At 52.1% G+C, this 22,864-nt stretch overlaps 2 protein-coding genes across 12 annotated transcripts in view; one reads left to right on the top strand and one right to left on the bottom strand.

Moving 5' to 3' along the window:
* Positions 1–719: 719 nt before the first annotated feature.
* cul9 (cullin 9) lies at positions 720–21,178 on the bottom strand. Of its 9 annotated transcripts, none has more exons than XR_013467901.1 (45): positions 20,777–21,098; positions 19,503–20,180; positions 19,103–19,257; positions 18,326–18,937; positions 18,079–18,220; positions 17,809–17,999; positions 17,415–17,607; positions 17,134–17,349; positions 16,873–17,062; positions 16,550–16,751; positions 15,958–16,148; positions 15,685–15,881; positions 14,939–15,087; positions 14,736–14,824; positions 14,414–14,519; positions 14,113–14,340; positions 13,791–13,881; positions 13,523–13,712; positions 13,114–13,219; positions 12,855–12,950; positions 12,585–12,760; positions 12,366–12,499; positions 10,128–10,313; positions 9,864–9,893; positions 9,095–9,210; positions 8,829–9,011; positions 8,540–8,697; positions 8,139–8,337; positions 7,804–7,981; positions 7,554–7,699; positions 6,619–6,745; positions 5,606–5,805; positions 5,284–5,522; positions 4,476–4,593; positions 4,073–4,321; positions 3,845–3,985; positions 3,542–3,706; positions 3,257–3,420; positions 3,010–3,103; positions 2,737–2,833; positions 2,539–2,649; positions 2,329–2,446; positions 2,123–2,256; positions 1,793–1,884; positions 720–1,572 (listed from the first exon to the last, which is right to left on the bottom strand). XR_013467901.1 is itself a non-coding variant. In XM_078104353.1 (45 exons), the coding sequence occupies exons 1-45, from the start codon at positions 20,898–20,900 to the stop codon at positions 1,395–1,397; spliced, it is 7,839 nt and encodes a 2,612-aa protein (XP_077960479.1). In that variant the 5' UTR covers positions 20,901–21,178; the 3' UTR covers positions 720–1,394. The 9 variants fall into 9 exon arrangements, 8 of the variants coding, with proteins under 8 accessions (XP_077960479.1, XP_077960477.1, XP_077960478.1 ...); XM_078104353.1 differs by having other exon boundaries at positions 2,737–2,811; positions 13,523–13,694; positions 20,777–21,178; XM_078104351.1 differs by having other exon boundaries at positions 2,737–2,811.
* Positions 20,686–22,864, top strand: part of ninl (ninein-like) — a 24,176-nt gene continuing 21,997 nt past the window's right edge. The window contains exon 1 of one of the 3 annotated variants that reach the window (XM_078104362.1): positions 20,686–20,761. The gene's annotated coding sequence lies outside the window, so the exon portion shown is untranslated. Of the gene's footprint in view, positions 20,762–21,153; positions 21,225–22,864 lie in introns of those variants that run through there. The other 2 variants (XM_078104365.1, XM_078104363.1) reach the window with 2 other exon arrangements.

Below are 22,864 nucleotides of genomic sequence, written 5' to 3'. Positions count from 1 at the left end.
TGGACGACCTTCTCTTGGTGGGTTAGAGGTTGTGCCGTATTCTTTCCATCGTGACGATGGACTTCATGGAGCTCCGTGCAGTGCTATTTTTTAGAAGCTAACCCTGCTGCATCGATGAGCTGCTCGGTCTCCATGATGCTCATCGTGCTCTCTAACACTCCACAGAACACGTGGATTCATACTGAGATTAAATTACGGTCTCAGTATTTACTATTTACTAATTATGTGACTTTAGAATCAGAATCCATTTATTAATAAATAAATAAGTAATTGGTGAGATATAAGAATAAAAGATAAAAACAATATAAACAGATATGTTAAACATATGTAAAATTAAATATGTAAACTCGTTAAGTATGAATATAATACAATCAACAAATGTATAACATTAATCAAATACACTTTAAAGATGTTAAATAAAAGTACAATAAACAAAGATTTATATAAATAAATAAACTATAAATATAATGGAATGAACTGTCATTAAATATTAATTTATAGTCAAATAAACATAAATATAGAAGATACAGAGATAAAGTAAACTGAGTCGTTAATATAAAATAAATATAATAAAATAAGTTTGAGATTTAAATATGAACATCCATAGTTAAACAAATATAAAAATGAACCGACGTTAAATAAAAAATATAAAAATAAACTCAAACCTTAAATATAATGAACATAATATATAAATATAATGAACAAAAGTCAAGTCATCCTGCAGCAAAAAAAGCTTTTATTAAGTTTGATGCTGAAGCCGTTCAACATTTTAGAACATCACCAAACAGAGAGCCGATACCAACTGGACTCCAGAACCAGAACCAGCTCCCACTGAGCGGGATCCATGTGTGGATGATGGATCGGTTATTGCAGAGATACTCTCAGGATTAGCTCCTTCAGAAACATCCAACGCTACAAACACGTAAAAAAAAGACTCAGTGAGATATTTGTCATAAAAATAAATGAAGGCAGAGCGTGTGATGAACCGATAAATCTTTAGATAACTCTGGATCAATAATCCAAACTGTCACTGAAATAAAAACCCTGGTTTCAAACCAGTTCCAAACTGGGTTTTAACTGGTTAACTGGTTGGAAACCAGTTCTAAACTAATTTCAAACAAGTTAGAACTAAAAATGACCAGAACTCACAACATGACTTTCATGTCAGAATTTACTTATTTACTATTTATAATTAATTTTCATAACTTTAAGACTAAACGAAGATTTTTCCATCTTAGAATTTAAATATTAAACTCCTTTCTTCGCTTGACCGTCGTGCTTTGACTATTTGAAAACATACAAAGGGAAATCCAGGAGGTGGAAGGTGAGTGCAGCCGTGTTGGCGGTGGGGGCAGGTTTCAGGTGGAGGGGGAGGAGCCTAAGGCTCCGCCCCCTTAGTCGAAGGGACTGAAGTCTCTCTCCAAGTTCTCGGACTCGTCGTCGTCGGAGAAGAAGTCGTCCTCGTCGATGTCGTCCTCGTCGTAGTCCTCGTGCCACTCCGGGACGTACTCTTCATCGTACTCCTCGTCCTCGTCGCCGTAGTTGTTGTTGTCGGAGTCTCCGGACTCCGACCTGAGACAAAATTAGAAGCATCACTCCTTTATATTCATCGTGGTTTTCTCATCGCTTGTGTAAATTTGTATAATAATTCATCTTAAATTAAAACAAATCCGCCGATGGATGTAATATTTGGATAATGGATAATATATATATATAATATATATAATATGGATAATAATGATGATGATTGCAATAATAAAATAAAATCAGCCCTCTCTGGAGTCGCACTCACACTTTGTTGGGGTCCTTGCTGGTGGACAGGTTGGAGGCCTGAGTGGATTCTGCTTCCTGGCTGCTCTTGGACTGATAACCCACCCTGAAGTCCTGGAGCAGACAGAAACAAACTGGTACTGGTACTGAACTGGTTAACCGCAGCGAGGTTTGTATCCTTATGAAAACAATGTGGACTACACGGACGTGGTAAACATGGGTTTTGTATACTGGATTTATACACTGGTTTGGGCCCGTCTCTGCACTGGTTTTAGATGGTGGTTACAGTCGGCCTTTAGAGTGGTTTTATACTGGTTTAAGCCCGCCTTCCTGCCGGTTTTAGACTGGTCACCTGGGTGGAGTGCTGCAGGATGGCCAGCAGGCGCTCCTGGATGCGTCGGATCAGTTCCAGTCCCGTGTTCAGGTGTTCTGGTTTCAGCAGCCGGACACATGAAGCCAGGTCCGTGCACTGCAGCAGAGTCTCCTCTGAGAACACAGACAGAACCAGTTACCACCAGTGAGACCAGTCTGGACTGTGTTTAAAAAACAATGCGTCACCCAGCAGGATCTGCAGAGCGTTGGTGTGCAGGTCCAGAGCCTCCGTCTGCTGCTCCATCACGTCCATCTTCTCCGTCTCCTGGTTGTAGTAGCTGTAGACGCAGGAGTAGGCCAGCACCTGCAGACCGCGAGGACACAACAAAACCGTTGACAAGCAGGAGGCTCATCTCAGCCCGACGATGACGAAGCCGTTGAAGACGGAGGTGTTACCTTACGAGCCTGAGCGAGAACTTGACAGGCGTCGGTGACAAAGGTCAACGACTTCATCTGCAGAGCTTCATTGACGGACGAAACTTTGTTCTGCAGGTTGATTGCAAAGTCCTGCAAGAGAGACCGGATTCACTGAGTCCTCCTCATGAAACCTCGTGACCTCCCCAGAGCCCCTCATGAGGCGCACAGATGTCCCACCTTGGCCTGGTTGTGGAAGGTGCATCGCTCGTTATAATCCTGGAACTTCTTTTCCTGCCGCGCCGCTTTACTCACCTGCAAAAAAGAACTCTGGACACTAAACAACGAGAAGACGGGTGAAATGGTCTTGAGGATTATTTGGGTTTATCGTATGAGACAGTTTGGGAGGGATTAAGTTCCATTATTTATTTGATGAGTGACTTATACAGTTAAGTTAATATATAACTTATGAGGGCTCAATCAAAACACAGAGTCATGTGACTGTTGACCAACCATGGCGGAGCAGTTGTAGTAATCTTTGTGTGTTGGTTTCCAGGGTTTCAGACACCGCCAGCAGAAGCCATGGTTACACTTGGCACAGGTCATACTGAGGAGAGAGGGACAGACCCGTCATCCTCCTCATCCTCCTCCTCTCCACCATCATCATCCTCTCCACGCCACCATTAGCACCATATCCACCACAGTCATCATCCTCTCCACCCTCCTCTTCATCACCAGCTGTTGCTGGTGGAGTACGTACTGCAGGCAGCCTTCATTCTTCTCGATCTGAGCCTGGCAGCTGGGGCAGCGTTTGGAGATGAGCTTGGCGAGGTGTTTGCTCTGAGCCTCCATGGTCATCCCCTCGTAGTAGCCTCCATCATCCATCCACTGGGACATGTGGCTGCAGCTGGCTGGGTAGTGGGCCTGCAAAGGGGAGGGGGGCTTCAGACCCCTGCATTCACATCTCAGCCTGACCGGTGTGTGTGTGTGTGTGTGTGTGTGTGTGTGTGTGTGTGTGTGTGTGTGTGTGTGTGAGACCTCTTACCTCAGGGAAGTTGCAGCTGAAGCAGGAGGACCAGCAGCACTTGGAGCAGGTCCCCATGCTGCCCATGTTCTCCTTAGACAGGATCTGATCACAGCCCTGAGGGTTGGTGCACCACGTCAGGTTGGAGCAGCACTCCACGTAGCCTCTGAGCAAGGCACTCTCATACTGAGAGGAGAAAAGCAGGAGGAGGGGGCGGGGCAGAGAGACAGCAAATTTGTTTATTGCAGAAACGGCGTCCGAACACGTTCTCTCTGCAAAGATTCTAGATCGATTAAGGATCCGTGATTCCTGGCACTCGGTTACCTTGGCGACTGTGTCCTTGTCGGTGAGGACGCTGAGGAAGAACAGCGATGTGGGCTGAGCCTGACAGTGTGGGATTGGACAGTTACAGTTCATCACCAGGTTCTGTTCGATCCTCGCCGTCAGGTACTCCTGCCAGCAGGGCTGCAGCGCACAGAAAAACCAATACACAACCATCAATAACCAACAGACAACAACCCATCACCATGTTTGTGTTGCCGGGTGTCCCACCCTGCAGCAGTAGTGCATGCAGCTGAGCGAGGGCACCGGCTCCTTGGCGGGGGGGCGGGGCCCGAGGCACACGGGGCAAGTGGAGGTGGGGCTTGGCGGCGACACAGGGTTACGAGTCTCAAGTCCGGCAGCCACAATGAGGTCATTGAAGTCGTCGGTGTAGCGCTGGACCAGGAGGTCCACGTTCCACCTGCAGTGGACCAGAAGGTGCTCGGCTCGGTCCAGGTCCAGACTCAGAGTCCCCGATACCTGAGAGGACAGGGGAGACGTCATCACTTGTCTGGCATCTCTTGTTGGTCGTCTCTGTGAGGTCATTTAGTTTCTTCGACCACCTTCCAAATATTAACTATTATCTGTAAATGTCCTCTCGTCGATGGACATCTGTAACATCTGCGTGACTGACCTGTTGGACAGTCCTCTGCATCAGCTCACGAACCTCCTCCTGCGTCATGGTCCGACCCATCGAGAAGACGACCGCGTCCAGAACGCCGTCCTCCAGCGGCCGAGGTGTCGATGCCAGACTGCAACACACGATCACAGAGCTTTTAACGAGTGTCGTCCAACGACGAGTCAGAGCGCAAATGAAACCTGACGGGTCGGCGGAGACAGAGGACGTTCATTTGACGACCAGTGTTCACTTCATCTCATTTCCCCCGAAATCTGTCACGAAGAACAGCGTTTCTCTGCTTCTAAGTTAGAAATCATAGCAAAGAAAACGTACATATGCTGAATTAACTTAATATTACATATTAATATTAAGTTAATTCAGCATATGTACGTTTTCTTTGCTATAATTAAAGTATAATTCAGATACATTTTTAAATAGGTATTTGTATTTGGTTGAAAGCTACATTTTATATTAAATTTAAATTATTCTTTTAAATCCATCAATTAATGAGGATCTTAATTATTCCAACAAACAGGCAAACAACAAGCAAAGTTTAAATCATGGTTTTATTTTCTTTCTGTAAAAAATTAAACATTTTACATTTAGTCTGTTTTTGAATTACAGGAAGTGTAAAGTTTGTTTGAAGAAGCATTAATAATACGAGCAGCAACAAGAACGGATGAGATGCGCTTTGATCGGGTAGAAGCGACGTAATAAAGGAGCCAATCATTCATTCATTAGGACGAGGCTTCCTGAAGAGACAAGACGGACACTCACGACACACAGGAAACAACAGTTGACCCTCGGAGGTCAGAGGTCACACCTGATGTCGGCGTCCTCCCGACCTTCGGCCCGGCTGAAGGAGAACTGGGCCTGGCCCTTCTGCGGCGTGGACGGGTCCGTCGGCAGGAACTCCACGATGTGCGGGTTGTCCTCGCTGCGGCGGACGCACCCTCGCCCGATGACGTGCATGATGCAGGAGAGCACGTCGCCCGTGCTGCAGCCGAAGCGCCCGGCGCCCACAGGCCGGGAGGCTTCTCGCCTCTGGCAGGAGTCCAGCACCTGGGGGGGGCGGGGACAGCAGCTGAGCTCACGGATCTACCGCTTTGGAACCAGACTTCCCATGATGCCTGTGGGACACCCACCTTGAAGACCAGGTTGTCGATGTGCATCTCCTTCTCCTGCTTCATGATGTGGACGATCAGGCAGTAGATGAAGCTCCTCTTCCTCTCCAGCGCCCCGGCCGCGTCCTCGTCCACGCTCAGGTACGTCTGTGCAGGCAGCAGCCGCACGGATGAGGAGACGCCGCCCTCACCGAGACACGCCCCCTTCAGCTGCAACACACCTGGGGGTCAGAGAAGAGGAGGAGCAGGGTTGAGTGAGGGAGGAGGAGCAGAGGGGAGGAGGAGCACCAGAGAGGAGGAGCAGCAGCAGAGGGGATCAGAGGAGGAGGAGCAGAGAGGAGGAGGAGGAGGAGCAGCAGCAGCAGAGGGGATCAGAGAAGGAGGAGGAGCAGCAGAGGGGATCAGAGAAGGAGGAGGAGCAGCAGAGGGGATCAGAGGAGCAGGAGGAGGAGCAGGGTTGAGTGAGGGAGGAGGAGCAGAGGGGAGGAGGAGCACCAGAGGGGATCAGAGGAGGAGAAGGAGGAGGAGCAGAGGAGATCAGAAGAGGAGGAGCACCAGAGGGGATCAGAGGAGGAGGAGGAGCAGCAGCAGAGGGGATCAGAGGAGGAGGAGCAGCAGAGAGGAGGAGCAGGAGCAGCAGAGGGGATCAGAGGAGGAGAAGGAGGAGGAGCAGAGGAGCAGCAGAGGGGATCAGAAGAGGAGGAGGAGCAGCAGAGGGGATCAGAGGAGCAGGAGGAGCAGGGTTGAGTGAGGGAGGAGGAGCAGAGGGGAGGAGGAGCACCAGAGGGGATCAGAGGAGGAGCAGCAGAGGGGATCAGAGGAGGAGAAGGAGGAGGAGCAGAGGAGCAGCAGAGGGGATCAGAAGAGGAGGAGCAGGAGCAGAGAGGGGATCAGAGAGGAGGAGGAGCAGCAGAGAGGAGGAGGAGGAGGAGCAGCAGAGAGGAGGAGGAGGAGGAGCAGAGGAGCAGCAGAGAGGATGAGCAGCAGAGGGGATCAGAGAGGAGGGGGAGGAGCAGAGGAGCAGAGGGGCTGACCCTGGCACGGCTCCTCCGGCTGGCTGCAGCTCAGCGGTCCTCCCTCGCTGATGAGCGGCTGCAGAGCGTGCAGCAGGACAGCAGCCGACAGGCCGGTGGCCTTCAGCAGAGCTTCCACCGGAACCTCCTGCAGAGAGATGGTCAGTGAACGCATCACCAATCACATCAATCTATAGGAGAGGTGTCATGTCAAAGATCAGTTATTTTGTGTAATATGGCGTTGTGTTGTACTGAGTTACCTAATGTGTGCTGTATGATATATTGTGTTATCATCTCATCTTCACTCTCTTATCCAGCTCCAGCAGGGGAACCCAAACTTCCCTTTCCTGGGCCACATCTACCATCTCTGACTCACCGGCACCACGCGGGGGGGCAAAGAACCGTGACTGGCTCCTTTCAAAAGGAGCAGAGGCTCCTCTCAGAGCTCCTCCCCCGTCTCTAAGGGCGACGGAGCTCCTCCCCCGTCTCTAAGGGCGACTCCAGACCAGCGTTCATTTTGGCAGCTATTACTTTAGACTAAAATGCATGTTCGTTGTAGCCACATTTAACAGCCATATTAAACTCAGTGTGTCTACAGCTGCATAATAGTCCAGCTTGCAGTACTTGGTTGTCCCTCCTATAGGACAGGCCTATAGATGTCCCTCCTAGGACAGGTCTATAGATGTCCCTCATAGGACAGGTCTATAGATGTCCCTCATAGGACAGGCCTATAGCAGGTCGGTAAACGTTTTGACTCGCGGCCGTGGTAAAATGTGACGGAGGAGCCGGACCAAGAACAGATGTTTGTGTGAGCTGATATAAATGACGTGTGAAACATCATCACATGAAAGGATTTGGATTCTAACAAATAGTAAAGCATTTATTTGCAATGTGGAAATCATACAGGCGGAGGCGTCTCATACAGGCGGATGCGTCGCATACAGGTGGAGGCTCACCTGGTGGCTGTTGAGCTGCAGCAGGATGAACATCTGCAGAGTTGAGACGTGAAGCTTCAAGCAGCCAAACTGAAGCTCAGCGTGACCGAGCCACGTCCACTGGAGACGCCGAGGCTTCCAGTGGCTCAGACCCAGCATGGACTGACCTGGAGACACAGTCAGACTGGGTCAACTAGTTCGGACTGCGAGAGTAGAACTGGGTCAACTAGTTCTGACTATATGAGTAGAACTGGGTGAACTGGTCACTGACTGTGAGAGTAGAACTGGGTGAACTGGTCCAGGTAGGAGCAGAGCTCCTCTGGAAAGTGTTTTGTGGGTTCGTCCAGAAAGCAGAGCGAGGACACGGCCCAGCAGCGTGGAGAGAGAACCAGAACCTGGACCTCCGCCTCCGTCTCCTCATCTGACTCCACCCATTCCTCCTCCATTATCTGCAGAAACAACAAACTTTAAAATCCTTGAAACATTATTCCAGAATGATGGAATCCGGCACCAATTCATCATCAGAATAAGCAATCAGACATGTTCATAAACGTTTGAGTATCAAATCCAAATAACCTGGAGACGGTTCGGAGGATTTTTACCAACCTGGTCGTGCTCCTGCAGGCACCGGTCCAGCTGCTGCAGGCGATACAGGTGGAACTCCTGCTGCAGCTCCGCCGACTCGCTCAGGTTCTTCAGCATCTGCTGAGGGAATCGACTCGGGAAGCAGCTGCCGATCTGATCGATCACAGCGCTCTCCAGCCACACGTTCCCCTGGGCCAGCAACCGGTCGCCCAGGTAGTACCTGAGACGGAGAGCGAGGAATTAGGGCGGTGACTGCTGCAGAGAAAGAATTTCACTTTTTTTCAGAAAAAGATTTCATTTTGAAAAATGACCGGATTCTTTAATTTTGAAAAATTCTCTGCGAGTCCGTGGGGCAAAACAAGGACTGCTGGATTACAGGAATCCAGACGCTGCAGTCGGTTGGTCGGCAGCGGCGCTCAGACCTGTAGAAGTGCTCGAAGGTGTTGGCGAGCTCCAGACCCGACAGGAAGAGCATCGGCTCCAAAAACTGCTGCAGACGCTGGAGAGTCTCCGTGCTGCCCGACGCCGCCCCGCTGGCCTGGATGGTGGAGTCGATGTACTGAGAGAAACGCTCGCTCACCTGGCGGGGAGAGAAAGAGCGACACAGAGGTTATCATCAGTTTATGCCTCAAATATGATGACCATAATAACAGGAACAATGATCTTGTTGTAGTCTCTCTGTCCGTCCCCCCTGCCGTGGACCGGACTCACGTGCATGGCTCTGAGGATGGAGAGCTGCAGGAGCGCTGAGGAGAATCCGTGTCTGAGAGCGAGCACGAACGCGGTCTGCTGACCAAACAGCTCCTCCATGGCGTTCTTCAGCCGGAGGTACAGAGTCCGGTACCGCTCCACGAAGTCCGGCAGACTACAGCTGGACTCCAGGAACTTCTTCACCTAAGGGGGGGGGGGGGGCAAACATGTGAGGACCGGGAATTGCGGATCAGATTCCTTCCTTGAGGCCCGTGGGTGGGCGTTACCTGGCGCTGTACCACTCCCTGCCAGCAGAGGGCGATGCCTGCGATGCTGCTGCTCTTCAGCCTGGGCTTGGCCAAGGAGGCCGCGGGCGTTTCTTTGTTTTTACCCTCTTTGCCGTCTGGAGGACAAATGAGATAAAACAGGTTTTCTCGAGAGCTTCTTGGTGAGTGGATTGAAATGTGACAAAGAGAAGTGATGATGCAGATAAAGCAGTGCAGCCTCGTCGCTTCGCTTCCATCTGTGGTGAAACCACGTCAGTGTCACGCCGCAGATGGACACAGGAAGCCAGCATGCCAAAATAAGAGCAGTCCAAAGGGAGGGACAGAGGCAAACGCGTCCTGATGTCTGGTTGGAGAAGCCGAGAGCTTCAGTGACTGCTTCTACACTAACAAGTAGCATTACTCGGCGTGTAATGTGGTGGTTAGCAACTCCCCGGGAGCTTTCTGGGTGGAGTCTTCATGTTCTTCCCGTGTCTGCATGGGCTCCCTCCGGGTGCTTTGTCTACCCCCCCCTCTAGTCCACAGACATAATCTGGGTGTTAATGGTGGCCCTAAATGTCCCATAGATGTGTGAATGGGTGAGTCCAGAGGACAGTCTCTCTCCTGAGCCACCGACCCCCTCAGGAGAAGCAGAATAGAAGATGGCTGACGGACTTTCTGCAGGGGTAAAGTCTTCCTCCAGCAGGGGGCGACGACACGACTTCCTGTGTCATCTGGACTGTGGGACATTACAGGGTGCAAACAGCAGATTGACCTCTGACCGGTTACTTACTCTTCAGCTCCTTGCTTCGGTTGAGACCTTCTGAAAACAAAATAAACTCTTTAGACATTCAGCTAACACGTATCATTCCATGACCACTGGTTTTACTGATGATTGAATCCATCGACATTCATTCATAAATAATTCATCAAAACATCTCGTCTCTTACGCGTGTGTTCATTCAACCAGTCAGGTTATGTAAACCCCGCCTTCTTCCCGTGACGTCACAGTGACATCACGCCTTAGACACAATCAGGTGGTGGCGAGTGGACTCACTGGATTTGACCGGGGGTTTGAGCTCCTCACTGTCCAGCCGGCTGGTGTCCACGTGGACCAGCAGGTGTGTGAGGCGTCTCACTCTGGAGTTAAAGATGGCCGCGCGGCTTTTACAGCGGCGGGTCGACTCGGCGTTTCTCAGGTACTCGCTTAGCAGCCAGGACAGAGGGCTAGGCGCAGAGGATTCTGGGTAAACACAGAAAGCAGAAAGAGCATGAGAGCTGGTGTGTGTACCTGACAGTGTGATGCTGTGTGTGTGTGTGTGTACCTGACAGTGTGATGCTATGTGTGTGTGTGTGTGTGTGTACGTGACAGTGTGATGCTGTGTGTGTGTGTGTGTGTGTGTACACCTGACAGCGTGATGCTGTGTGTGTGTGTGTGTACACCTGACAGCGTGATGCTGTGTGTGTGTGTGTGTGTACCTGACAGTGTGATGCTGTGTGTGTGTGTGTGTGTACCTGACAGTGTGATGCTGTGTGTGTGTGTGTGTACCTGACAGTGTGATGCTGTGTGTGTGTGTGTGTACCTGACAGTGTTATGCTGTGTGTGTGTGTGTGTACCTGACAGTGTGATGCTGTGTGTGTGTGTGTACCTGACAGTGTGATGCTGTGTGTGTGTGTGTGTACCTGACTGTGTGTGTGTACACCTGACAGCGTGATGCTGTGTGTGTGTGTGTGTACACCTGACAGCGTGATGCTGTGTGTGTGTGTGTGTACACCTGACAGCGTGATGCTGTGTGTGTGTGTGTGTACACCTGACAGCGTGATGCTGTGTGTGTGTGTGTGTGTGTACACCTGACAGCGTGATGCTGTGTGTGTGTGTGTACACCTGACAGCGTGATGCTGTGTGTGTGTGTGTACACCTGACAGCGTGATGCTGTGTGTGTGTGTGTGTGTGTGTGTACCTGACAGCGTGATGCTGTGTGTGTGTGTGTACACCTGACAGCGTGATGCTGTGTGTGTGTGTACACCTGACAGCGTGATGCTGTGTGTGTGTGTGTGTGTACACCTGACAGCGTGATGCTGTGTGTGTGTGTGTACACCTGACAGCGTGATGCTGTGTGTGTGTGTGTGTGTGTGTGTACACCTGACAGCGTGATGCTGTGTGTGTGTGTGTGTGTGTGTACACCTGACAGCGTGATGCTGTGTGTGTGTGTGTGTGTGTACACCTGACAGCGTGATGCTGTGTGTGTGTGTGTGTGTACACCTGACAGCGTGATGCTGTGTGTGTGTGTGTGTACCTGACAGCGTGATGCTGTGTGTGTGTGTGTGTGTACACCTGACAGCGTGATGCTGTGTGTGTGTGTGTGTGTGTGTACCGGACAGTGTGATGCTGTGTGTGTGTGTGTGTACCTGACAGTGTGATGCTGTGTGTGTGTGTGTGTACCTGACAGTGTGATGCTGTGTGTGTGTGTACCTGACAGTGTGATGCTGTGTGTGTGTGTGTGTGTACCTGACAGTGTGATGCTGTGTGTGTGTGTGTGTACCTGACAGTGTGATGCTGTGTGTGTGTGTGTGTACCTGACAGTGTGATGCTGTGTGTGTGTGTGTACCTGACAGTGTGATGCTGTGTGTGTGTGTGTACCTGACAGTGTGATGCTGTGTGTGTGTGTGTGTACCGGACAGTGTGATGCTGTGTGTGTGTGTGTGTACCGGACAGTGTGATGCTGTGTGTGTGTGTGTACCTGACAGTGTGATGCTGTGTGTGTGTGTGTACCTGACAGTGTGATGCTGTGTGTGTGTGTGTGTACCTGACAGTGTGATGCTGTGTGTGTGTGTGTGTGTGTACCTGACAGTGTGATGCTGTGTGTGTGTGTGTGTACCTGACAGTGTGATGCTGTGTGTGTGTGTGTGTGTACCTGACAGTGTGATGCTGTGTGTGTGTGTGTGTACCTGACAGTGTGAGTGTGTGTACCTGACAGTGTGATGCTGTGTGTGTGTGTGTGTACCTGACAGTGTGATGCTGTGTGTGTGTGTGTGTACCTGACAGTGTGATGCGTGTGTGTACCTGACAGTGTGATGCTGTGTGTGTGTGTGTGTGTACCTGACAGTGTGATGCTGTGTGTGTGTGTGTGTGTGTGTGTGTACCTGACAGTGTGAGTGTGTGTACCTGACAGTGTGATGCTGTGTGTGTGTGTGTGTACCTGACAGTGTGATGCTGTGTGTGTGTGTGTACCTGACAGTGTGATGCGTGTGTGTACCTGACAGTGTGATGCTGTGTGTGTGTGTGTGTGTGTACCTGACAGTGTGATGCTGTGGACGATGGGGGTGATCAGAGCCTCCCAGCAGGTTCGCCCCAGAGCTTCAGCTGCCTCGGGATCCGGAAGGAAACGATCTGCAAACATCTGCTCGTGTCTCAGAGCGCTGTTCAGTCTGAAGACACACAACTAGTAGTTAACAGACACTAATAACAGAGCTATCAGCAGCGGCACCATTACAGTGCTATTGAGGCACTTACTTGTTGAAGAGCTGCAACAGCTGCATCTTGTCCTCCATCACCTCCTGACACCAGGTGTGGGCCTTGGTGCTGTAGAACAGGTAAGTCCGACAGCACAGCTGCTCCTTGAATACCGGCCAGAAGGTCGGCTTTGGACCAAGAACCTCGAAGCCGTGGACCCGAGTGTCAATTCCTCCCTGTCAGAGGGGGAGGTAAGGGAGATTCAATAGGTGGCCAATGCACAGGGGTGGAGTCAATAGGTAGGAAGAGGGTTGGGGGGAGGGTACGAACCTGCTGACATCTTTTGACCCTGATCTGGATAATTGACCAGAATCTGGTCATGTTCTCCAGGAGAACCACCCGACTGGCCGACGGAGTCACATTCACCTGCACACACACACACACACACACACACACACACACACACACACACACACACACACACACACACACACACACACACACACACACACACACACACACACACAGTTGTTTTGGGGGGGAAGGTACCACAGACTGAGCCTTCATCAGAGAGCAGGAGGAAGCTCACCGTGTTGAGTTCGGTGCTGATGTTGGTCGGATCGTCCCCCCCCAGGACCAGGACTCGGGCCGGCATGTAGCTCGAGTCCTCGCTGGCCACCTGCACGGCCAGTTGTCTAAACAACAAACAACGGTCAGCTTCCTGCTGTAGCGTCGTCCCATCTTCACATTCATTTAAACAGCATTCATGTTTAGTCTTAATAGAAATATTCTTCATATTCAGATGAATTTAAATGAAGTTAGATATTTTGAATAATTTAAATATATGATTCAAATAATGTAAATTAGTTTACATTATTTTCAATTCAGAATGATTTAAATATTTGAAGTGTTTAATCTTCCAATTGATTGTTACTAATCGTACTATTAAATAGACGAATATCGTAATGGTGCTGTGTAGTTTTGTTGGCCCCTCCCACCTGATGACGACTCCTTTGTGCATGTATATGGTGATGAAGTGCGAGCCGGTGCAGCCGTTGGACTCCCAGTAGGATTTGGGGTTCTTGTCAGTCAGCTTGTTTGCTCGATGGTGATTGGACGAAACCTCCACCTTCTCCCAGCACTTGTCCTCCTTGAGCTCCACGCTGGAGCCTGAACACAGCACATTGTCTTCATATTAAATTACAGCATTTGTAACTTGATCAAGTGTTAAGTGAGAAACCAATGGATGGTTGAATGTGAACTGACCTTGGCAGAGGTTCCTGAGGAACACGTCGAAGAAGGGGATGTTGATTGGCTGATGACTGCGCCGATGCTCCTCGATCTGACCCAAGACCAGCTGACAGGAAGCAGAAAGTATTGTTCACTGCGAGTCCGACTGGCTTCACTCACCAGGTAATATCAGATACACTCGCCTTCAGTGAGGGTGTGATACCACATTTGATCAGCTAAATAATGAAAAGAGGCGTTATGGAGTATCGATAAGCGGTCGATAGTATCCATAGAACCCTACTGACCTCTTAGAACCTGAAGGGCTCACCGTGGCCGATGGGTTTTGGCTTCTGCCTACCTGAATGCATCCTGCCAGGACGCTGGTGGTCATCTTCTTGTAGAGGCTGGCGTACTTCTCACAGTCAGTGATGAGGTCTCTCAGCTCGGTGACCAGCAGCAGGTTGGTGCTGTGTTTGTCCAGAGCTTTCCCAAGAGCCTCTTTGGTCCCCAGGCGGCACATCACCACCGTGTAGTCCTTGTTCAGGGACGCCAGCCGGTACAGGAAGCGGATGAACTGCTGGACCACCTAAGCAACCCATGACAGGAGGTCAACAATCCCCAGGAGGCGGTCCTAGTGCCCCCCCCCAGTCCGAACCCACCTCTCTGTCGCCGATGAAGGCCGTCATGGAGGACAAGCAGGGCTCGATGCTCTCGTGCCACGGCAGCATGTCCTCCTGGTAGCTGTCCAGGAACTTGTTCAGGATCCTGCAGGAGTCAAACAGCCAATGAGACGAGCTCCACCTCACTGTCACACAGCTGCAAACTCATGACGGGTAAACAAAGTGCCCCGATATGCCACCCAAGATCTTTTTCCCAAAAGTAGAATAATATGCAGTTGTGGTCAAACGTTTACGTACACTTGCAAAGAACATAATGTCGTGGCTCTGCTGAGCTTCCAGTTCTGACCCCCCATCCCCGTACCTGAGGATGGACAGCTGGACGGCCCGGTCGGCTCGGTGCTGCTCCATCAGACGAACCAGATCCTGGTAAGTGTCCCGACTGCGAGTCACCTGAGACGACATGTAATGATGAATCAACAGTCAACACGCAACGAGCTGATCGGACGTGTCTGCTGGTGTGAATTAGGGTCCGATAGAATCAATAACCCCAACGTAGGCCTGTACCTGGCTGCGTTCGCCCTCCAGCTGAGAGGCGTCGTCACACAGCAGCTGCTCCAGAGTCTGGATCACCTCTTTAGTGGCCGTCAGTTCCTTCAGACTCACAACCAACATCTGCAGCTCCGTGTCCTTGAAGTCCAGCTGCTCACGGCCCTCTGAGCACCACAGAAGAAGAAGAAGAAGAGTGGCAAATTAGGTCAAATATTCGGGAACAAAAGTCGGTCTGGCGAGAGATATTTGCTGGAGAAGACGAGAGGACGGACCCAGTCAGCACGGTACGATAAATTAGGGGTTTGAGATAAGACGTGCACAGGCTCCTTCGCCGTTAAAGCTGGCAAGATACTCACTTCCTGATTGGCCTTCATAGAGGTAGATGCTAGCTAGCTACTGTAGCTACACAGAGAGTAGGCTGCTGTTAGCTGCTGTGTGTCAGTCATCAGGGTCTCACAGAGTGACCCTCTCAGTTTGTGTCCCTTCCCTCCAGAGAGGAGGAGCTCCGACTGGAGCTCCAAGGCTGCGGTGAACCTGCATCTGGTCTGTCCACGGTGGACTGGTCTCTGTCCACGGTGGACTGGTCTCTGTCCACGGTGGACTGTTATCATGTTTCACCACAGGCCGACCAGGTGGCACCGATGACGTCATTAAGAAGGAGCCCATAGAAACAGACATGTTCCCTCCGATGGTCTCATTTACTGACTTAAAGTCCCTCACTGGGACAAAGGGAATGAGTGGACTGTGGTCATGTGACCCACCTTTGCTCTCCAGTTTGTGCACCATGGAGATGTGGTTGAGGGCGATGATGGCCAGGGTGGTCTCTGCACTGGACAGAGTCAGACACTTCTTGAGGACAGCGGTGACGCCGGCGGCCACCAGCTGCTCTGCCAGGCTCTTGTGGTTGGAGATGAGCACGATGAGGACCAGCAGGCCGTTACGCACCGACGGCATGCAGCTGCACAGAAGGCCTGGAATCAGTACAGGGGATCCACAGCAGGGGGCCGCGGCCGAACCGCAGGGCGGAGACTCACCCGTCTGTCTGCAGCATGAGGTCAATGGCGGCGGGGACGGCTCCCAGGAGGCCTCTGGAGCCTTCGGGCGTGGCCGACCCAATGCTGGCGAAGATCTCCAACATCATCTGAGTGCCGGACTCGGAGAGCAGGAGGCTGCTGCCTGCGCCGTGCAGGTCGTGTTTACTGGCTCCAGAGATGACCTTCAGAATCTGACAACAGGAAACATCAACATCATCATCCGCATCAACAACATGTCACCGATGGCAACGGGGGAAAACGTTCGTCTGCCTTTGTCTGTTCCTTCAACATCAAGACAGGAGGTCACAGGTCTAGTAGGAAAGACCGCCTCCTGCTGCATTTGATTGGCTGCGACTCAAGAACAAAAGGTTGCTTTTAAAACTTGGTCAAGAGAGCGAACGAGTTAAAGCCGAGGACGACCACGGGACATCCTCCGAGATCAAAGCAACAGACGGGCGTCTCCCTCACAGACAAACCAAGCTCGGGGACTCTGAAGATTCTTCTTCTGACCTCCAGTTTGCAGCAGACCAACACAGACCTTTATCACGCGCTCTGCCTACAGACTTCACAAGGTACAAAGGCGGAGTCTCACTGCAAGTGCCAGCTGCTGCACGTGGATGGAGGTGGAGAACTCCTGCATGCAGGATAAGACTGCTTTGACTCCGCCCTCGGTGGCGAAGGAAACCCTCCACTCGTACTTCAGCATGAGGAGGTGGGTGAGTCTCAACGCGCCCGTCAGCAGGTCTTTGGAGGAGGAGCCCAGCAGCTCCACCAGCAGCTTCAGCACCTTGTCCCTGGCGGAGGACGGAGACACAGAAACACTAATTAGTCATTGATGGTCATTAGCAGATTCGGGTGGTTGTTCTTATAGCAGCTGGTCAGGATCCAGCCTGCGGCTCGCCAGTGGACGCTCACCGGATGCTCTGGGCCGAGTCGCTCCTCATGGGGTTCTTTTCCTGGACTCCCTTCTCCTCCAGCAGCCTGGTGACGAAGAGGACGGCGGCCAGCTGGTCTGAGCCCGTCCCCCCCTTCCTCAGGATGTCCACCACCTCCCCCAGTTTCTCCAACACAGTCTTCTTCCCCTGGACCCGCGGGTTGTTGAACACTGCGGGGAGGAGGACTCATTCAGCACCAGATGTGCTTCACTACACCCCGGATGTTCTTCTCGCCCCCTACCTTTCATCTTGTCCTCCAGGTCCTCAGAGTACATGCTGTCGTCCTCTGAGGGCAGCTGCTCCGTCTCGGAGCAGCTGCAGCCGGAGTCGACAGGGACGTCCTTCTTTGCCTTCTTGGAGACTGAGCGCGTCGCTGAGGAAGAGGAGGTTGAGACTGGTGAAGAAGACATCAGTCCTCCTCCACCACCAAGGCCGGAAGAACCCAGAGAGGTTTCAGCTGGAGACAGAGCACAGTCAGACTGATGGACTTTTTCTAACAGAGCTGTCTCTTTATGTCCTCACCCAGCAGCTCGTCCTCCTCCTCCTGACTCCCTCCTCCTCCTCTCCTCAGGTAGTGTTTGGAGAAGGTGTGGGAACACAGCAGGTCGCTCTGACAAGCCGACGGCAGCTTCTGTGTCAGGTAGTGAAGCAGCTTCTTAGCCACGTCTCCATGGACAGACAAACCAATCAGAGACGAGTCGTCTAGCTCCGCCTCCTTCAGGACAGAGACAAGCAACCTTTATTAAAGCAGGGAATCTCTTTGACGGGCCGAGACAGAAAGAATAAGACACGAGTACATTTCCCTTCTGGGACAAGCAGCATGAAGACGTCCTGAGGACGCTATGGAGACTGTCCGGCACTAAAAAAAACAAAGACGAGCCTCAGTTTCCCAGCATGCCCCTTGGGTGCTCCTCACCTGGTCCTCCAGACTCTGCAGCAGGATGCTGCAGACCTCCTGCTGCTGTTTGAGCTCCAGCTTCTTGATGAAGAAGAGGATCTCCCACCACTCGGCCCGACTCAGAGCCCGCCTCTCCGGGTGCAGACCCTCGGACAGGTAAGGCAGAGAGTAGAGACCACCGGGGGGCTTGGAAAAGAACGTCTGGCTCACTGAGGGAGCACAAGAAGAACCACGCCTCCTGAGGTCCGGTACAGACAGGTGGACACTTCAGGTGGGATCGGATCTTACCAGCCGTGAGCCTGAGCGCCTCCGTCAGGGTGGACGCCTTCTCCTGCGTCTCCTTCTCAGCCTGACTGCTGCTGCCCCCGCCCTGCACCTCCACCATGTGCCAGTGGACCCAGTAGGTCCTGGACAGCGCGTTCCAGTACACCTGAACAGAGACACGGGTCAGGAGTCCCCCAGGGGGACCGATCATGGTCTGTATAATGTTAAAAACATTACATTAAGTACATCAACAGCGTAACCGGCGCCTCACCTGGACAGGTGGCGAGCCGTCGTTGCTGTAGCGGAACTCTCCCTCGTCACCGGCGCTGACCTCCTCGTAGTCCTCCAGCATGCGGACCTGCATGCCGCTCTTCAGGTTGTCCTGGACGTACTCCACGTAGGCGGAGCGGCTGGTGAAGTCGGAGCGGGTTTTGTACCCGTTTGCCGTCTGCTTCTTCGGCGGCGAGGAAGCGGTGACTGCAGGAGCGGCGACATTGCTGAGAGCAACAGGGGAGGCGCAGGAGCGAGGCTGGAAGATGGACCTCAGGACGGGGCGGGATGCCTCCTCCCCGGGGTCCTCCCCGCAGGCCCCGCCTCCTCCCGGGCTGTGGGCAGCGCCATCGGGGGGCTGGCGGTTCCGGTCCCAGCCCATCACGCGGACCAGCTCCGAGATGAGGTTGGCCATGGCCACGGTGAAGTCGAACTCCCGCTGCACGCGGACGCGATCCGTCTGGTGGGCGGCGCAGGAGGAGGAAGAGGCGGGGGAGGGGCTGGCCTCCTGTCTGTCAGGGTTGGACTCCGCCCCCGCCGTGTTGAGTTTGTCCATCAGTGACGTCACGCACAGGTAACGCTTCACCAGAGAGAACAGCAGCTTCCCAGGAATCTGAGACGGGACCAATTAATTCATTAATGACAGTGTATTAATAATACACAGAGGATTATTAATAAGTAATATCTAATAAAAACACTAAAATGTGAGAACAATGAAAGGATACTATGATGCATTTGAATAACACTTATAATAATACCCGTGTTAATAACTTCTCACCTGAGGCAGGTGGATCCCCTCAAAGGAGATGCCGTGCTCCTCTGAGGACGTGGTCTCTGCAAACAGCTCCAGCAGCGTGTAGCGGTTATCAAAGTCCATGTGCTGCTCGATGCCGTCCTGCTGACTGAGGGACAGCAGGACATATGCACGACTTCCTGTTGGGGGGACAGGCGGACAGTGTCAGGGAGGCGGGAGAAGACAAACAGCGATGGATCGCTGACTTGTTGACAGAACCCCCCCCCCCCCCCCCCATGTAACAGGTCTAGGACGAGAGCAGATTAGACCAGGACTACACTGGAAAGCAGATTAGACGAGACCAGACTGTTAATTCTGTGACCTCATGGGACACCTGTAGCCAATCAGAGAGCAGCGTGCTCCAGTGAACACAGCTGGTGGGTACCTGCGTCGTGGGAGGCGAGCGCCCGCAGCATCTTGCCGGCGCTGCGTCGGGTCTGCGTCTCCTTGTTGCACAGCAGCTCCATCAGCAGGTTGAGGGCGCCGGTCTCCTTGAAGACGCCGACCAGCGAGCCGATGCCGGCGTAGGCGCTCAGCACGTGGATGGTGTGCGTGATGCTGATGGAGAAGTCCCTCTTCTTGGCCATCTGCTTCCTGGCCCGACACACCAAGTTCTTCACGTCGTCCTTCATGTCCGACAGCTCCACCTCGTCGAAGGTCACGTCGGCGGGGAAATCGGCGGTGGTACCCGGGCATCCGTGGTAGGCCTCGCCATGCCCCGCCTCCAGCTGCAGCGGGCGCTGCACGTCCGTCTTCCTCTTGCCGAGCAGGCCGGGGCAGTTGGCGTACACGTCCTCCGTGGACATCCACATCAGGATGTTCTCCGGCTTGCTCTCTCCTGATGCGGGGCCGGCTGCCCCGTCCGACCCCGAGCTGCCCGCTTCGCTGGCTCCGCCCCGCGAGCCGGAGCCGTCGTCGATGGTGACCAGGCACCAGCGAATCAGGTACTCCGTCTGGCCGTCGTGGTTGCGGCGCTGGCGGATCAGCTCCTCCGGATAGGCCTGCAGCCTCGGGCCCAGCTGGACCAGCAGGTTCCCATTGCGCCGCTCGCCCACCATCGTCGCTGAGGAGATGTTATTGATCATTAGATCAACAACAACAACAACGGCTTAACGAAGGGAAACACATCTACAGCAGCAGACAGCGAGGACAGGCAGAACGGGTCCTATGGACTCCAGCTGTGTCCGTCCTGTTCACATGTTTGTGTTCCGTCTATCAGGACTCATCTACTCCCTGAGGGGGTCCGGGCACCCAGCGCGCGAACACGTAGCTATTATCGCTAACGCCGGCTTCCTATTGGCTGGGAAGTTATCTAGTGTCAGTAAATAGCCAGGCCCGCGCTAGCATAATGCTAACCTTAGCACTGGATTGAAGGAATCAGACAAATTAAAGTTTGGACACAATCAAAGGACATTCCCTAGATTCCTCTAGCGCGCCCCCCCTATCAACGGGTTCATTAGGCAACGTGTACAGCTGTGGTTTCCCCTGACGTCACACTGAGGCGTTTTTAAAAGTGGATAAAGCGCTGGTTCGTGTGCTGTACGGAGACCGGATGGAGGAGTGTGCTCAGTGCGGCTCCTGTCGGTGTACGGGCCTGATCTCAGATCCGCCTGCTCAGCCCGGAAGGCGGCTACGCGCCGCCAGGTGAGTCGGGCTTACCTGCCGTGTCGCAGACGTCACCCCTCGTCGCTGTCTTCCCCCCCGCGCGCTGTTTTGTCTCCCGCCTGCTGGCTTCCGTCGTGTCGTTGTCCACCGGAGCCCCGTGCCGCTGCTGGTTGCGCATTAGCGACCGGGACCGGGAAATTCTTCTTCTACGTCCTCTTCCTCTGCGCTCTGCTGTTTCTTCTTCTCCGGCTTAATTGGCGGATGGCAGACCGCAATGAAAAGAGCCGCGCGCCCCCTGTCGCGTGTCCCGATGGACGGGTTTGTCGACCGCATACGTCACTTCCGTTGAGAGTCGCCTGTCCCAAAGGGGTCGAGGGACGCGGTCCTCCAGGAGGTTTGGAGGACGCATCTGATCTGTCCTTTGCGGCCCAGCATATCCCAGCATGCAGTGCGGGCCGAGGATTTAATTTCTTCAGGACGGAGGCGGGTGATGCGACCAAATGTAACGTTAATAGAATTCACTCCATTATCTACCGATAGAAATGTTTATAACATCACATCTTAGTTAATGAAATCACTTAAGTTACGTGACGTTGGTGACCGATGTCGTGTTTTTATATTCACATAAGACTTTAGAACAAACTGCACTTAGTAATAACTTAACTCCGTCCTGCTGCCCCCCATACAGCCCCTGAGCCAGACCCTCACCTGAACCCCCCCGGGTCCGTGTTACTGTTAGTTATGAGTTACTTATGAGCATCAATGTACTACACACATTTATAACAAACACACATTTACAACAAACACACATTTATAACAAACACACATTTACAACAAACACACATTTATAACAAACACACATTTACAACAAACACACAACGAGCAGCTCACGTTACCGGCAGCTCGTCTGTAGTTATTAATGAAGTTATGAACCTGAAATATCACTTTCTAAGTCCGTAACGTTACAGAATAAATGCACAAAGAAACTGACCTGGCTTTGCTCCTTTAGTTTCGTCGTGTTCACTGCTGTTTCTTTTCTTCAGGAGAAACAGTCACTGATTCTGTTTTCATGTAACAAATGTCGATATATTGTTTTTGTCCTCTGTGGTTCTGACAGCGTCACTAACTAATTATTAAAAGTGTGTGTGTGTGTGTGTAAAAACTGCAACTTGAAAATTTTAAGGATTAAATTGCAAGTGCACTGAACGTGTAGCGCTTTTCTAGCCTCCTGACTTCATGTCATCATTCACCCATTGATGACAGCAGCTACGGGTTAAGTGTCCTGCCCAAGGACACGTGGACATGCGGGTTAGCAGGACCTGGGATTGAACCAGCGATCCTCTGACAGTCGCTGTGTATTTCAATGCTGTCCAGATTAAACCCTTAAACATGTGCACCCCAAAGGATTGTGTTCTAGGTGGAAAGCTCTCTGTTAGGAATGAACCCCCAATTCATGTAGTTCACTGGCCCACAAAGTGTCTCGATCATTCACAAAACCTATTCATTAGATTCCATCTAAAAATGAGAAACCGGGTAAAAGGAGAACATGAACACGATCATCAACTACAGTCATGTGGCCGTGACCCGGGATGGGGACCAAATTAAATGGATCTTGAGCCTTGGATCTCAAAAGTTTCAACATTTTATTCCCTGGCAGAAAAGGGACAACTAAAGGACTCAACAACCGAATAAAGAACATACTAGATCCTACAAAGGCCTTATGACACAAAAACACTGCATTAAAGGACGAAGGCAACCTCTCGATATCAAATGAGGTCTGGTTTGATGTCTGTACATGTCAGTGGAAATGCACCAGTTATGTTCTCACGTGTCTGATCGGTTCCTTTATGACGCCAGAAGACACTTTGCAGGATGCATGATGGAGAAGATGGAAACCAATCACTGGCATGTATTTAAAGAGCGTCCAGCAATGAAACCTCTCTGGGCAGCGTCCAACCTTACAAAGCAGAACTATTACACCGGCCTCAGGACCACCGGGCGTCCCAGCAGGGCGTCCCAGCAGGGCGTCCCAGCAGGGCGTCCCAGGAGCGCGTCCCAGCAGCGCGTCCCAGCAGGGCGTCCCAGCAGGCCGTCCCAGCATTGCGTCCCAGCAGGCCGTCCCAGCATTGCGTCCCCGCAGGG

Source organism: Gasterosteus aculeatus, chromosome 6 (genome assembly GCF_964276395.1).
Source record: "Gasterosteus aculeatus chromosome 6, fGasAcu3.hap1.1, whole genome shotgun sequence".
NCBI lineage: Eukaryota > Metazoa > Chordata > Actinopteri > Perciformes > Gasterosteidae > Gasterosteus > Gasterosteus aculeatus.
This window is presented reverse-complemented; position numbering and strand designations above follow the sequence as displayed.